This window comes from Amblyomma maculatum, chromosome 1 (assembly GCF_055883805.1).
Source record: "Amblyomma maculatum isolate TAMU_Amacu chromosome 1, ASM5588380v1, whole genome shotgun sequence".
Taxonomy (NCBI): domain Eukaryota; kingdom Metazoa; phylum Arthropoda; class Arachnida; order Ixodida; family Ixodidae; genus Amblyomma; species Amblyomma maculatum.
Window position 1 is genome coordinate 405861972 of NC_139344.1, and position 17227 is coordinate 405879198.

General features: G+C 51.0%; 1 protein-coding gene across 1 annotated transcript; it reads left to right on the top strand.

The window, feature by feature from the left end:
• The first annotated feature begins 769 nt into the window (after positions 1 to 769).
• On the top strand, positions 770 to 16716 carry LOC146208756 (histone H3.3A-like). Its single transcript, XM_084596079.1, has 2 exons — positions 770 to 1057; positions 16588 to 16716. The coding sequence occupies exons 1-2, from the start codon at positions 770 to 772 to the stop codon at positions 16714 to 16716; spliced, it is 417 nt and encodes a 138-aa protein (XP_084452205.1).
• The last annotated feature ends 511 nt before the right edge of the window (positions 16717 to 17227 follow it).

Below are 17227 nucleotides of genomic sequence, written 5' to 3' on the forward strand. Positions count from 1 at the left end.
CTTGCTAGCCCCCGTCGCAAGCGGCGTTGAACTACCGACCCAGCCCCGTAGGGCCAGGAACAGCCACCCTTCCGCAAAATGTCGCGGACAAAATGTGCCGCGGTTTTGCGCCGTTCGATTGGCCGAGGTCGGATGACGTCATAGAGGTCTCGACCAATTACAGAGCACCACCACAGTATGCGCGAATGTGTGCCTTATATGGCCATATGTCAATCAATCATCAATTACTAATTAATAAACCAATTACCAATTGATTAAGTAATTCTGTAATTAACTAAACAGAAATGAATATTTGCTTAATTATTTATTTACCCGCATAAGTGCTAATTGCAGTTTGGTAGCAGAATGCGGCACTCAGGCTTTCGTCTTTCACTACTTAGTCGCTAAAGTCCCTCATAATGTTTTTTACTTATAACAGCTACATTAGTGTACAAAAACCATTGCAGTTAATGGAGTTTTGCTATACTGTACGTGTAGCTGGTGAAGGGCAAAAAGGGTCCCTGTAGTGATACTGGATCGTTTTCAGCCCCATTTCGGTGGAGGTAGGAAGCAATGCGTCTTTCTGTTTGCGTCCCGGTTGTTCGAAACTTCAGATCCCTCCACTGCGGAGTCCCTAAGAGCCGGCATTGCTTTACAACATTAAACCCTGCAAAGCTATACCCATAAATTCTAACGACGTTTTTGAAGCGCGGCATTGTTTAAGAACGCGAAGGGCGTGACATGCGGCGTGTTTTGCAGGTGATCAAACTTAGTTCGAGCAGCGTCAGGAATGGCCCGTACGAAACAGACCGCCCGTAAGTCAACTGGAGGCAAGGCCCCACGTAAGCAGCTGCTGTCCACGAAGGTTGCGAAGAAGAGGAGCGCCCCGTCGGTGGGTGGTGTCAAGAAACCCCACCGTTACCGACCGGGTACCGTGGCCCTGCGAGAGATCCGTCGCTACCAGAAGTCGACCGAGTTGCTCATCCGTAAGCTCCCCTTCCAGCGCCTGGTGCGCGAGATTGCCCAGGACTTCAAGACTGACCTTCGCTTCCAGAGTGCTGCCATCGGCGCCCTCCAGGTCAGACGGCCATCATCTCTCTCTGGATGAGTGTGCAGTGCGCAGCCATTACTCAGTTGTGTGAGTCGATATCGCGGAGTTAACTAAAATCATGCGAAAATAGTTCCCGGCGATTGTCATTTTTTAATGCGAAATTTGAGCGCAGATCATCAGCTGTTTCTCCTTCTTCGATAGATTGAGCAGATTTCGAGCAAGACATGTATGTGCAATTACAGACAACTTTTTTAATTTTCGCACATATTCCTTCACGAAACATTCCACTAACAGTTCTTGACTGTCGTGAAGGAAGCTTTGTAGTCGGAGAAATGAAGAGAGCAATTAAATTAGCGGAAGGTAGCGTTCGAACCAACAGCTTGCCAACAGTGCAGTGCCAACAAGGCTCCGGCTCCACTTCGTCTACCTCTTCGGGTTGGCGCGCGAGCTGATGGCGATCGGGATTACTAAAATACCCCCCGGCGGAAAAGGAGCCATCCTGGCGACTCACGGTGAGGAAAGGGTAGGGGGATCATAATACGGCTTGAGGCGGTCGACATGTACAGTTTCTTGGCCGCGGCGGCGATGATCTGGAGATGGGTTCAAGGGCTCTACTACGTAATTGACGGGAGAAGATTGTTCGAGAATGCGGTAAGGTCCATGATAGCGCTATAGAAGTTTGGATGAGAGGCCGGGTGCTGAGGAAGGCACCCAGAGCCAAACGATGGCACCTGAGGGATATGAAGGCGCTGGATTTATAGGGTCCCGGTTATGCTTTTGTTGAGCCTGGTTCTCCGTTCCAAAGCAGCTCGTCAATTGTCGGCATTCTTCGGCAAATGTGTGCGCTTCAGACAGTAGAGTGGTCTCTGAAGCGTCGGGGTGGTAGGGCAGGATAGTATCCATGGTGGACGTGGGTTCACGACCATATAAAAGAAAGACGGAGGAGAACCCAGTCGTAGTCTGCGTAGCCGTATTGTAGGCGTACGTTACGAAAGGCAGCACTTGGTCCCAATTAGAGTGAGCGCTATCAACGTACATGGCTAGCATGTCACTAAGAGTGCGATTAAATTGCTCAGTCATGCCGTTCGTTTGGGGGTGATACGCTGTGGTGCTCCGGTGAATGATCTGGCACTGTTTGAGGAGGGCTTCGACAGTGTCGGAAAGAAACGCACGTCCGCGGTCACAGATCAATTCTTCCGGTGCGCCGTGACGAAGAACGAGGCGATGCAGAATGAACGAAGCAACATCCCATGCGGTGGCAGACTGCAAGGCCGATGTTTCCACGTAACGGGTTAGGTGGTCAACGGCTGCGATGACCCAGCGGTTGTTAGCCGAAGTGGTCGGAAGCGGGCCATACAGATCGATACCGACACGGTCAAAAGGGAGGCTGGGGCAAGGCAATGGCTGCAACGAAGGTGCTGGCTGAGGGGGTGGATTCTTGCGGCGTTGGCAGGCGGTACAGGATCGGATGTATTGACGAATGAAGCGGTACATACCGCGCCAGTAATATCTCATACGCAGTCGAGAATAGGTTTTCATGACACCTGCATGGCCGCATTGGGGATCGGCGTGGAAAGAGGCGCAGATTTCAGCCCGGAGATGTCGCGGAATCACGAGAAGCCACTTTCGTCCTGTAGGATGGTAATTGCGGCGGTATAAAAGTCCATCACGAGTGGCGAAGTGGTGGGCCTGACGACGAAGTGCACGTGACGGAAACAGCTCTGCGGGCGTAGACAGGAATGTTAAGAGGGAGGATATCCATGGATCCTTCTGCTGCTCAGATTTCATGTTGGTAATGTTGAGCGGCGACATATCGTAGGCACAAACGAAGCCAGCCATCGCGTCGTTAGGAAGCGGTGAACGGGAAAGGGCATCAGCGTCGGTGTGCTTGCGTCCAGATCGATAGATGACGTGGATATCATACTCCTGAAGACGTCGAGGCGGCCGGAGGGGTTTTTGAGGGAGGATAGCCAACAGAGCGCGTGGTGGTCGGTAGCAACGTAGAATGGGCGACCGTAAATATGAGGACGAAACTTGGTAATTGCCCATATGATGGCCAGACACTCCTTTTCGGTCACAGAATAGTTCGATTCCGCTTTCGTGAAGGTACGACTAGCGTACGCGACGACATACTCGGAATATCTAGGTTTCCGTTGAGCAAGAACAGCGCCCAGACCTACGCCGCTTGCATCAGTGTGTATTTCGGTCGAGCAGGCAGGGTCAAAATGGCGGAGTATAGGGGGAGAGACCAGTAGACGGCGTAGTGTACTGAACGCAGCATCACAGGCTGGTGACCAAGAGGAGAGGTTCGGGCCTCCGGCGAGAAGTTGCGTTAAAGGGGCGATGACACTGGCGACGTTGCGGATAAAACGGCGGAAACACGAACATAGACCGACAAAACTGCGAAGTTCTTTCAAGGTTGTGGGCTTGGGGAAGTCTGCGACGGCACGAAGTTTGGTAGGATCCGGTAGAACGCCATCCTTGGATATGACATGACCAAGTATTGTGAGCTTGGTAGCGGCAAAGTGACATTTCTTCAAGTTGAGCTGTGGGTCGGCTTCAGTAAGTCACGTAAGGACACGCTGAAGGCGCAGAAGGTGGGAAGGGAAATCTTTCGAGAAAACGACAATGTCATCTAGATAACAAAGACACGTTTCCCATTAGAGCCCACTGAGAATGTTATCCATCATTCTCTCGAAGGTGGCGGGGGCGTTGCACAGTCCGAATGGCATCACATTGAATTCATACAAGCCATCGGGAGTGATAAAGGCTGTTTTCGGGCGGTCAGCGGAAGCCATCGGTACTTGCCAATAGCCAGAGCGCAAATCTAGCGACGAAAAGAACTCCGCTCCTTGCAAACAATCTAGCGCGTCGTTAATTCGTGGTAGTGGGTAAACATCTTTGCGGGTTATCTTATTCAGACGCCGGTAGTCCACACAGAAACGGATCGTGCCATCTTTCTTCGTCACCAACACTACGGGGGAGGCCCAAGGGCTATGAGATGGTCGTATGATGCCCCGTTGAAGCATATCGGCGACATTGTCACGAATGACGCGGCGCTCAGTGGACGACACGCGATATGGTCGCTGCCGCAGGGGAGCATGAGGACCAGTGTCGATTGCATGAGAAACGGTCAAGGCGCGGCCCAAGGAAGGCTGGGACACGTCAAAAGATGCACTGAAGCGCTGAAGGAGGGCGACTATTTGGTCCCGTTGGGCGGACGAAAGGTCGGTCGCGATAGCTCGATGAAGGGCGTCGACAGGAAGCTCATCACTCGTAGCAGTACAAGACGTCAGGGCAGCGACGTGAGGAAAAACTTCAGGTTCGGAGAACATGTAAGTGCGATCAGGGTCCAGTTCTTCAATGTAGCCGAGGCACTCCCTGCGAAGAACAACCGTCGGGCAAGGAAAAGGGTTGGAAGCATAGATGACACAGCTGCCATGAGAAATCGTTAGAACGGCGAAGGGAAGAAGGGGGCGGGTATGGTGGGCGGAGGCGAGTTTGGGCGTAAAGAGAAAAGGACTAGGGAGGGCAGAAGTCGAAATAAAAGGAACGAGAACAGAAGAAAAGGGAGGAATGTCGGTGTCTGCAGCTACCAGGAGTTTAGCAGGGCGCACAGGCGGGTCACACAGGGAAACATTACACACAGGGGAAAGCTCAACTTCAGCACGGGCACAGTCAATCACAGCACTGAGAGTCGACAGAAAGTCGTAGCCGAGGATGATGTCGTGGGAGCAGGCGTAAAGCACCACCATCTCGACGAGATACGTAATGTCTTTGATGCAACCTCGTACTGTGCACGCTGCCACAGAGGTGATGCACTCTGAACTGGCCGTACGAAGCGAAAAGGTAGAAAGCGGCGTCGTGACCTTGCGAATTTTGCGGCGAAGGGCATCACTAATTACGGAAACGGCAGTACCTGTATCCACCAGCGCAAGAACGGGAAAACCTTCTACGAACACTACAATGACGTTGGCGGGAGAAGACGGAGGACTTAACGAGTTCGTCAAACGCGCAGTTCTTGCCTCCGGCACTGCGGCACTTAGTTTTCCCCTTGCGTAGGGCCCTGTCGCCGGAGCATCGGCGAAATGGAACGTCGGCGAGGCGAAGCCGAACGGCGTGTCGAGTACTGAGCCCGAGGTGGAGACGATCCAGAAGAGACGTTGCTCAAGGGCGGCTCGGGATCGTAGTGGTACTGACGGACTGTGTTCTCAGGATGAAGCAGGCGCTGACGGCAAAGGCGAGCGACGTGACCCGGGAGCCCGCAAGCAAAGCAAATTGGGCGATTGTTGGCGGTTGGCCATGGGTTCGTAATGCGGCGTCGCGGTCGAGGGATCGGAGACTGAGGGGCCATGAAACGAGGTGGAGCATAAAATGTAGGGCCGTTCTGGTATGACGATGTAGGCAGCGGACCACGCGTTCCAGCGGTTACTTGAGCGTGAGTGGGGCTTGCACAGGAGCGATGGGAACACTAGAAGACAGCGCTTCGGCGACTTTCTCCTCGGAGAGGATCAGATAACTACAGATTTGCTGAAGGACGGGGGGGATATCGTGCTAGAAAACCTGGCCACCCTGTATACGCAGTGCCTGGTGTCATCGACGGTACCGGAACCATGGAAGAATGCAAACATTATCCTCATTCACAAGAAAGGGGACTCTAAGGACCTTAAAAATTACAGACCAATCAGCTTACTGTCTGTTACGTATAAGGTATTTACTAAGGTAATCGCTAATAGAATCAGGACAACCTTAGACTGCAATCAAGCAAAGGATCAAGCAGGGTTTCGGAAACGGTACTCTACTATCGATCATATCCATACCATAAATCAGGTGATAGAAAAATGCTCGGAATATAACCAGCCCTTATACATAGCATTCATTGATTACGAAAAAGCATTTGACTCAGTTGAAACCTCGGCGGTGATGCAGGCATTGCGAAATCAGGGGGTAGACGAGCCATACGTGAAAGTGCTGGAAGATATATATAGCGGCTGCACAGCAACCATAGTTCTGCATAAAGAAAGTAATAAAATTCCCATAAAGAAAGGTGTTAGGCAAGGAGACACAATCTCCCCAGTACTATTCACAGCTTGTTTAGAGGAAGTATTCAGAGACTTGGAATGGGAGCAGTTAGGGATAAGGGTAGATGGAGAATACCTCAGTAATCTGCGATTTGCTGATGACATTGCCTTGCTAAGCAACTCGGGTGATGAACTGCAAATAATGATTGATGACCTAGACAGGAAAAGTAGAAAGGTAGGCTTGAAAATCAATATGCAGAAGACTAAGGTAATGTTCAACAGCCTCGGGAAGGAACAGCAGTTTACATTAGGTAGCGAAATACTGGAAGTAGTAGGCGAATATGTCTACTTAGGACAGGTAGTAACCGCAGACCCGGACCACGAAAAGGAAATAACAAGAAGAATACGATTGGGATGGAGCGCATTTGGCAAGCACTCGCAGATTATGACTAGCAGCTTACCGGTATCGCTCAAGAGGAAAGTATACAACAGTTGCATCTTGCCTGTACTCACCTATGGGGCTGAAACGTGGAGGCTAACCAAGAGAGTTCTACTTAAGTTGAGGACAACCCAGAGGGCTATGGAACGAAAAATGGTAGGGGTAACATTAAGAGATAGAAAGCGTGCAGAGTGGGTCAGAGAAATAACTCAAGTTACCGACATTCTAGTAGAAATTAAGAAGAAGAAATGGACATGGGCAGGACATGTAGTGCGAAGAGAGGATAACCGATGGTCGCTTAGGGTAACAAACTGGATTCCAAGGGAAGGAAAGCGTAGCAGGGGGCGGCAGAAAGTTAGGTGGGCGGATGAGATTAAGAAGTTCGCAGGGGTCAAGTGGATGCAGCTAGCACAGAACTGGGTTAAGTGGAGAAATATGGGAGAGGCCTTCGCCCTGCAGTGGGTATAATCAGGATGATGATGATCAGTGAGACCTTTTAGAACGTGTGACTCTTTCGGGCTCGGGCATGGACGGATTGACCCGCTTGCAGAGGTCAACCACGTCCTCAATGTAGCTGGTAAACGTTTCCTTAGGAAGTTGAAGCCATGCATTGAGGCGTTGTTCGGCGCGGAGTTTGCGTACCGCAGGACGGCCGAAGACATCCGCGAAGTTCTTCTTGAAGACAGACCATGTCGAAAGATCGGCTTCGTGGTTTCGAAACTACAGATTTTCCACGTCCGTGAGGTAGAAGAGGACGTTGCTCAGTTTTATTGAATCGTCCCAGCGGTTGTAAGTGCTGACGCGCTCGAAAGAGGCCAGCCAGTCGTCAACGTCGTGGTCGTCGGTACCACCGAAGAAAGGTGGGTCACGGGGGCGTTGTGCCCCGGGACAGAAGATGGTGGCAGGAGTGGCAGGGATGGGCGCCGATGGTTGGCTGGGAGCGTCCTGCATGGTTGTGACCGAAGGCGGTAGCGTGCGGTTCCGAAGTTCCAGGGTGAAATTTTCGAGGAGGACTGGGGCGACGTCCGAGACACCTCCACCAAGTGTAAGGTGTTTATTGGAGCACCAAGACCATATGCAACGTCCGCAAAGCGAAGCGACGGGGGTAGCGTTCGAACCAACAGCTTGCCAACAGCGCAGTGCCAACAAGGCTCCGGCTCCACTTCGTCTACCTCTTCGGGTTGGCGCGCGAGCTGATGGCGATCGGGATTACTAGAATACTAATGCCACAAGCTGCAGACGAGAAGAAAGAACCTTCGCAAATATGTTATATTCCACGTTGCATAAGGATATCAGACAGTACCCTTCAACAGTTTTCAACGGTCAGTGCACGTTAAAGAACCCCAGATGGACGAAATTTCCTGTGTCCTCCACTACGGCGCCTATCATAGCCCGAGTCGTTTCCTGACGTTATACCCCACAAAACCAAACCAGACAGACATGCGTCTGTGGTTTTCGAGATTAGTATGGTTTGACCAGAAGAGATAGCAGCGACTAACTGATGCCGCTGACGCCGCTAGCGATTCAAGACAACCTGGCTCTACGTTTCGGCTTGTGATGCACGCACCGTGATCCTCTGATAGCGAGCCGGCGCTTGGGCAACCGAATACCGTCGCCGCCACGCAGGAAGAGGGGGTGGATGGTACACGCGCGATGAAAGGGGTAGCAAGATCGCGCGCAGCAATCGAAGAGCACTGATTTATTTTTGTAGGAAGGGAAAGGTGCGGTAACTGTCTCACTTTTCTGTAGACACCTCAACCGCGTCGTAAGGGGAGGGAGGAAGGTGGGAGTGAAAGTGGAAAGAGAGAAAGAGGAGCCATAGTGGAGGGCTACGGAGTAATTTTGACCGCCTGGGGACCTTTAACGTGCGGTGACACCCCACAGCACACGGACGCCCCTTCGTTTCGCCTCCATCGAAACGTAGCCACCGAGGTCGGGTTCGAACCCGGGTACTCGGCACAGTAGTCGGGCGTCTTACCACTGCACCACCCCGGCGGGGCAATCAAAGAGCACGTGCGGTCGCCGCCACGAAGGAAGAGGGGAGGGGGGGGGGAGGAAGGAAGGAGCGCGCGCTGCCCCAGCTGCGGAACTGGCTACGAGGGACAACGGCGACGCCGACGACGAAGCGAAACCCGGGAACAGGCGCCAAAGAGCTTCAAAATATGATGCCTTTCTCTGTGAGAGTGTGAATTGGTCGGTTACTCGACATATGTTACCATGGGCGCTCGCATTATTCATGAATTTTTATCTTTTCTGTGTGTACCATGTGTGGTCATGTCTTGCTCTTGAGCTCTGAAGCGTGCCTTTCATAATTGGTTCCCAGGAATGGCAAGGCGCAGTATCTGTCACACTTTTTTCTTTGGACACCTGAATCGGGCCTAAGAGAAGGAAGAAAGATGGGAGTGAAAGTGGAGGTGGTTACGAGGGACGACGGCTACGACGACTCGAAACCCAGGAACTGGCGTCAAAGAGCTGCGCTCTAAAATGGCGGAGGTTCAGGCATGGTTGGAGCTTTGTTATACACAGCGGGAGCTCTATAAGCATAGTTGTGTATGGTTTAGCAAGGTTGCACACGATTTGACGGCGTGAATAAGAAAAAGCTTCGCCTCCGGTAGCGGCAATTGTACACTGTCTTCATTCGCGGATTGTTTCTTTAATTTGTCTTTTTGTGAAATGAATGAGCAGCATGTCTCAGTTTTAAGTGGACACCTGCACTTAAATAGGTCTAGGTCATACCGCCTTTTTATTCTGCAATCGTAATATATTTTTCGTATTAAAAGTGTATAGGAAAGGAAAGGCGCCGTTAGTCACACCTGGGGACATTTGAACTGCGTGAGCCGTAAAGGGATTCAATTAGTTCTCAAGAATTGAAATGTACTGTGTCGGAGTGGCTAATCCTGGCCCTAGGGGGCGGGGACTGATAGTTCACCGCCGCTTGCGGTAGGGGCTAGTCTGCCACCTAAATTCTATCACCCCGCCGGGGTGGCGCAGTGGTTACGGCGCTCGACTACTGTTCCCAAGGACGCGGGATCGAATCCCGGCCTCGGCGGCCGCTTTTCGATGGAGGCGAAAAACAAGGCGCACGTGTCCTGTGCGATGTCAGTGCACGTTAAAGAACCCCAGGTGGTCGAAATTTCCGAAGTCCTCCACTACGGCGTCTTAGTCTGAGTCGCTTTGGGACGTTAAACCCCACAAACCAAACAAACCAATCTGTTGTAGGTCGTCATGCACCCGTCTCCGCTTCGGTCGTGGTCAACGGCTGTTGCGAAGTGCGCCTTTCTCTCCCTCTTCTTTTCCTTTCTTCTCTATATTCTCTTCTGTTCGCACCAGGCAGCGGAGGTGGCTCAGCTACACAGCCAGTAGCAGGCCCGTGCCTTTTCTTTTCATTCTTCCTACAGCCGCAAAAACAACACACACTTCCCATATATACTAGAAGCATGCCGTAAGGGAAGGGCGGATGGTGAGAGTGAGAACGGAAAGATGCCTACGGAGTTACTGCGAACGCCTGAGCGAAATGCAGTCGTCAGGCGGTCGGGTTAGAATCGGGTACAACCCTGTTGTTGTAGGGGTAGTACTTATATACAAAAGAAAGGAAAATATGCTTGTCAGCCCCGGCATCCGCTTTCTGATATCTGAAGCACCTGAACTGGGTGGCGGAAATAAAAGAATAGCGAGGAAGAGGTAGAGGAAATCAAAGAGGTGAGCGATAGGGAGAAAGGAAAGGGTAGGTCAAAATAAAATTAAGTATATACACTATATAACAATATACAGTAGTTAGCTTGAGGCCCACCCGCAAATGTCTTAGGTCACTGAGCACTCGGCACATTAATTAGGAGGGCCTCCGCAATAGCTCTGCGTCCATGTAACTGTTTACGACGGCCGGAGGTGCACATTGTACAAAACACTGACGGCCGTCGTGTTCGATCGGCCGTTATTATACGAAATAGTACACGCGGAGCGTTCGGTCACAGCGCGCACTATCTTGCGAGTTAAAATAGGTAGGTCATCAAGCCCGCCTGTCCCAGGCTCACGTGTATTCGCTCGCGGACGCGCGCACTGCCCGGCGGTCACAGGAGCACAGCTACGCTGCCCGGCCTGCGCTCTGTAAGCCGCTTGCACCGTGGCCACTAGCAACTCACGTCGCGGTTCGGCTAACGCGGCGCAGTGCAGTTGAAGATGTTCGAGAGTTTCTACCGCATCAGAGCCGTCACACACGTCACTGGTGGAGAGTCCGTGGCGCATCCGTCGTTCCCCAGGCCACACACATCCGATGCGCGCACGGAGGATCATTGCGCGTTACAGCGGAGTCAGCGAGCGGCCGCTGACACTGTGAATGCGCTCACCTCTCGCGATGCGTGGGTCGGGGTGCTGCGTCCGAAGGTGGTCGTCGATTACCGCACGCACGTCCTCCAAGCGAGTTGCTTGTCGCAAGAAGGGAGTTCATGTCCTGCGGCAGCGAGCTCGTCGGCACGTTCGTTGCCCTCGATGCCGCAGTACCCGGGGATCCACTGTGCCCGTACAACGCAGCTGCGATCCGCCAAGCGCTCGAGACGCGCGCGAATCTGACAAATCTGACACAGCAGCGGAGTTCCCCGGCCGGTGGTTCGAAGGCGGTTCAGGGCGACGCGGGAATCGCATAGCACGGCACACCTGGGTGGCGGCGGAGTCAATTCAAGCAGTAGATCTAGGCCTATAGGCGTAGCCCCAGCAGCTGCGCCGTGGTGGAAGAACCCAGGAATAACAGGTGCAGCTGTCTGTGCAGTTGCAGGGCGGGGATGGTAGCCGTTGCTGGCAACTATCTCTAGCCTCGGATCCGTCGTCGGTGCAAACGAGGTGACGGCTCCGGTCAACTGCTGCGCTGCACAGAGCGGTGTGGTGCGTTTCCCCGCGATGCCGACGATCTCTCGCTGAACCTTCATTGCAGCGGGCCAGGGCGAGCACAGGTCGTAGGGGGGCGTTGCATTGGTGAGCTGCTCGTACTCGAGTTGCGTTGTTGTCGCAACCGATGTAAAGCGGGCCGCCGTTCGCAGCGCGCTGTAGGCGATCGATGTGTCGGAACGCCCGCAGCGTGGCGTGAAGTTGTAACGGCCACGAGCCTGCCTCGGCCAAAGTAGCAGCAGCGCATTAAGGCGCAGGTCTCTTAAAGGGTCACTGTCCAGGTATGAATTTTTAAGCAAAGGAGCCCAATGCTTAGTCTGCAAAATGCTACAACGATACGCGCGCCGCAAAGAAGCAAAATACAAATCAAAGCTTTCTCAGCCTCCCCTTCGGGAAACCAGCTTCCCCGTTCTCTACGAGCCGCAAAGCTGACGTCGGAGTAGCGACGACACCCATTGGTCCGTCTCGCTGCCTGACAGGCGAAGGATGGGCTTAAATGAATAACTTTCCCTTGCACGGCCAGACTGTATGCAATGAATGCAGCGGCGCGCGCACCCACGCCTGTTTCGTTTTCGCGCACGCAGAGTGCCACACCACCTCCCACCAAACACGGAGGAGGAAGGAGAATTCGGCTTACGGAGGCTAGACGACCGAGCAGGAGAGTGAAAAACCTTCGCTAGGGAACGGGAGGAGAGAAACACGACAGAACCGAGAGATTGCGGTGGCTGTAACAGCGTTATTAGTTACTAATTTCAAAAACATTTTTTTTTCGGCTTTGCGTTTTGGGCCGAAGCCTCACAGTCACGGGGGAAGAAAATATTTTCGACCGGAGGGTGGACAGAAGCCCTTTATGAGGAGAATGACGAAAACCTATCCTTCCTCTCCTATCATTTGCCTTTCATTGTTTGCCTTTAATCGGCGTTCGTTAGTGGTATACATATACTTGTAATTTCTGTATAGGAAAGGAAAGGCGCAGTATCTGTCGGTCGTTCTCCGACAAGTGTGCGTTTGGACGGTACACCATCGCTCCTGTCGCGTGGCGTTCCTATGGAGTGCGTTCAAGTGTGGGAATTGCAGATGGCAGGGACGTTATACAAGTTTAGACTTTTGGTTGGTCGCTTCGAATTTGGCGGCTGGTGACCCCTTCTCTGTCGACCAATCAGGTGCGCCGCTCGCGCGGACAGCTTTTGTCAACGACAGTATATGAGCCAATAAAGGCTTTTAATAGTCGGACATCTTAATCCCTGCGCCATCGCAGTGGCGGACAGTAAATGAAAAGAGGAAGGTGTTGGTGAAAGCAGAGAGAGAAATGTGCCATTATGGACGACTGGAGAGTAATTTTGACAACCGGGACCTTTTGTAAGGCCAAATAACACTTGGAAATGACTTCTACGGCGCGGTGCAGATGTACACGGAGAAAATATGACAGATACAGCGCCTTTTCTTCATACTGCACTGCTTGCATGCAGCGCTGAAGGTGAAATAACGCTTGGAAACGACCTCCACGACTCGGTTCAGGTGTCCATGAAGAAAATGTGATACCGCTCCTTTCCTGCCAACAGTCATTACCAAGCCTGATCTGAACTTAGCACTGCGCTTGGAAATGACTTCTAATGGAATTGTTTATGGGAATTGGAAAGACACGTATCTGTCACACTTAATTTGTGGACACATGAACCGCGCCGCAGGGAAGGTAAAAATGAAATCAGAAAGAAAGAGGTGCTGTATTAGAGGGCCGCAAAGTAATTTTGACCATCTGGCTGACATCGCACAGCACGCGAATGCCTCTGATCCGCCTTCATCTAAACACATGCCGCTTGTGGCCAGGTTGAACCTGTGTACTTCGGTAAAGTAACCGGGCCTCTAAACAACTGAGCCGCCGCGGCGGGACATGTGGCATACTCTGTAACCCATTTGAAGCGGAGCTTTAGCTCCGCTTCTCGCGTGCAGACCTAAATATCAAACGAGGCTTGGAAATGACCTCTAATGGGAGACGCGCCATTGCCACAGCTGTGCGCTTCGCAGCCACCTCCGCCGCAGGGTTGACCGTCGCTCCAACCACTCACTCTTTCCAGCTGTGTCACGTGGGTCACACAGTGACTCGTTAGGTCAAGCCCTTGTGAAAAAATCCTATGAGTCACAATAACCTCATACGGATTTCTCATACTAAACTCATACTAAGCTCGTATAAATCTCATATAATCTCATACAAATATCATTCAACGTGTGAGAAGTATATGACCTTGTAGGAGCTATGAATGAGATTGTATGAGATTAGTATGAGCTTTTATGAGAAATCTGTATGAGGTTTTGTGACTCATACGATTTTTTCGCTAGGGAGATCGCTAACAAAACATTGTCTAGATGGTGCTGGATAGGTAGGTGGCTCTAGTCTGAGAGGAGGAGGATAGCGGCAACGTGCACAACGTAAACATTGCTTGCGTAGGTGGTGCTGTACAGGCAGATGCGCGCCGGACAAGAGAAGGGTAGGTAGCCTTTGTATTGTGCCTTCGCGCGCCGCCATGGAGATATCGCCGACAGGAGCAGGAAAGCGCCTGACGGCATCACATGCGCAAGGCATGAAAGTGGGTTCTGCATAGAACACTGGTGAACTTTGATGCGTTCAACGGAACCCTGGTTGCTTTTTCGATGCGTTGCTCGATCGTCCACAGCCAAAGCTTGCGCTCGACTTTCAGTTCAGATGAGTTGAACCCCACTAATCCTTAGTGAGCAGACATGGCCCAGCACCAGGAGGCCTCTCCGTTTCGTCTCCATAGAAGCGCCGGCGGTTAGGTTTGAACTCTGTTACTACGGTACAGTAATCGATAATCTTAACCACTGATCCACAGCGGCAGGGCAATAGTGGCAATAGTTGGTTTGGGGGAAAGTAAGGTGCAGTATCTGTCTACCTAAGTTAAGAGCATTGGCATCGAGTGAGAAAAAATCCGGAGTAGCACCGAGTAGAAGCGGTTATCAACAGCAGGACTATACAAATGCTGGGCAATATATTCCTTCAATTACCCTGGTCCTGTGCTAGCTGCATCCACATGGCCCATGCAAACTTTTTAACCTCCGTCTACCTAAATATCCGCCACCTCCTGCTTCGCCTTCCTTTCCTTGTAATCAAATTTGTCATAGTAATGGTATTATAATTTGTAGGAGAAATGCTTACGCTCTAAAGGAAATGTTTGGGTAAAACAGCAGAACCAAGAAAAGCGAGGATTTTTTTAATAACGTTGTTTATTGCCCCAGGGAATAAATGAATATTTAAAAATTAAAAAGGCCATTAAATGAAAGAAAAAAGGTTGGCTGTTCAAATAAAGTTCAAGAGAGAACGATGATGAGGCCTTTGCGTCCAAGCAATGTACGAAAGGCCCACTGCCGTCAGGTGCCGAGTTCTCGTCGGCTTCAGTGCCGGGCAAACCCACAAGTGATGAATATCGTCCTCATTATTTTGTGATTTGCAGAGAAGACACCCAGGACGTTGATATAAATATCGGTATTGGGGCCATTTTTGTGTTACAGCAGGTGTGAGGGCAACCCCGACCCGCATCCTCCTTAGCGCAACCTCCTCTGCGCTGGTAAGACCGCTTGGCAGGGTTACCGCACACCGTGTGCGGCGTTGGAGGTGCTCCTTGTGAGAAGCAGGGTGGCATCATTTATACTGAGGAAGCGTGTCATTGATTAATCCATACCGTGTTTGATAATTCAGAGGAAATGAGTAGAGCTCGTAGCACATACATAACTTGTGGCCCCTTTGGGTACCATTGGATTTCAAGAGAAAAATATAGCGCCCAGTGGCAGGCTAACATAATCTCCAACTGGGCCAAGTTAGTTTCTGTGATTTAAGAACGTTAGCTCTTCATACTTACATTTCCCGATTTCTCGCCCGTTACTCCGTCACACTCAGATTCAAGATCGCGGCTAAGTCACGTGATCATAGCTACAACTTTGAAAATAATTTGTTAGCTACCAAGTGGCCACCATACAGTGGAGTCCATCACTTGGTCCACCATGTGTGACGCCACGATTCCCCAAAGCCACGTGACCGAGGCACCACCAACCACCGCTGCATTGCCTTCTATACTTTCGACCAGCCTTATATACGTGCACCTGAGAGTGGTGTGTGTGTCGCCATTTACAACCATCACTGGTGGTGAAATTGTTGTTCACCCGTTCGAGATACCGGGATCTAAGTGGCGTCAAACTAATCGGCACCATATCTATTTATTTTACTTACTGCAGCCTCGGTGAGTATATTTCAGGAGTTAGGTACAGTACAAAAGAAAGAAATGTAGAAAGTAAATATACAGCATTACGAACAGGCTTCTAAGAATTCCTCTCATGATAATGAGCGAATGTTGCTAGTTAAGAATTCCAAGCTTCAGTGATATGACACTTCTCGCGGACACATGGACGGAGAAGCTGGCGAGTCATGGGACATAACTTCCATTACATACTTTATTCCACAGTCAACAAGAGCGTTGTGGGTTGTTGGAAATTCCCACATGAAGTTATCGTGGCTACGAAGCCCTAGCATTGTTAATCAATAGGGATTTTCCGCTCACATCTAACATCACCAAATACGGATGATATTCTGCGACACGGCACGCTGCCTAGTAAAAAATGCACGGGGTGGGTTTTTTATAATCTTGGTTAAGCTGCATGTAATTTTTACTGCATGAGGATACTTTTTGATCACATGTAGGAATACCGTCAGAGTCCCTCAATTGACGGGAATTAAACTTGTTCTAAACTTGTTCTTCGTGTGTGTCACGCATTACTGTGTACTGTCTCTGCACTTCCTGTGGAGTGCTAAAGAGAGCTGCAGCTACTCTAATAGCCCAGCCTTCATGAATAAAGCCAGCACAAATTAGCACAGAGTGAAGTGGTGACCAGCACTGAATTTGCACCTAACTTGTAATGCAACAACTTCTTCGTGAAACACATGCGTTCACCAAACGCAACAAGTCATACAGCGACGAATATACACATATACTGTTGCTGGTACAAGTGGATTGCCGATGATGTGGGTTTTCATCGTGCAACGTACATAAGCACTGATGGGCTGCACATTTGTTTCTATTTAGATAGCCTAGTAAGGTTCTGTCCTCATCCGTGTGTTACGACACTGTAGTTGCGCTATGTTAACATGCCATGGGGCTAGTGGCTGTGATAGCTGTGTGCGGTCGGTGACATGTCCTTTGTTCACCTTGCAGGAAGCCAGTGAGGCCTACCTTGTCAGTCTGTTTGAAGACACCAACCTCTGTGCCATCCATGCCAGACGGGTTACCATCATGCCCAAGGATATCCAGCTGGCCAGACGGATCCGTGGAGAGCGCGCCTAGATGGCCAATGCACCCACGCGCTCCAGTCTTCGTCCCGCTCATCGTATACCTTCTTCCGCCATTGTAAACGCGTTCTTATCCCTTTCCCGCTTCTGTCTGCCTCGTCATCGAGTCCTCCCCTTCAAAGAAAACGGCCAGTGCCTGCCCTGCTGCATTCGCATCAACTGAGTGCATATTCGTCTGCCACATGCGTGTGAAGTGTGGGGAAGTTGTTGTGGCCACGTTCCCTGTGTGTCCCCTGTGTGGACTGCAACGGAGCTTGCTTGGCAAGATGTGGTGCGACGTCGGCCAAGCAGGGGCACTTCCTCGTGTACAATACGTGCTCTTCCACGCGGTTTAAATTCAGTTTAGCAGTGCACGTGGGCTACTTTTCAGTATGTCAGCCATCTTTGTGTTCTTATGCAGTGGCTTTTTTGTTAAGAGTAGCAGACTTTTTATCACTTTTTATATCATTTTAAACGTTGTAACCTATTTTATTTTCTCGAAATGAGCTATAATTCACTGTCCAGTG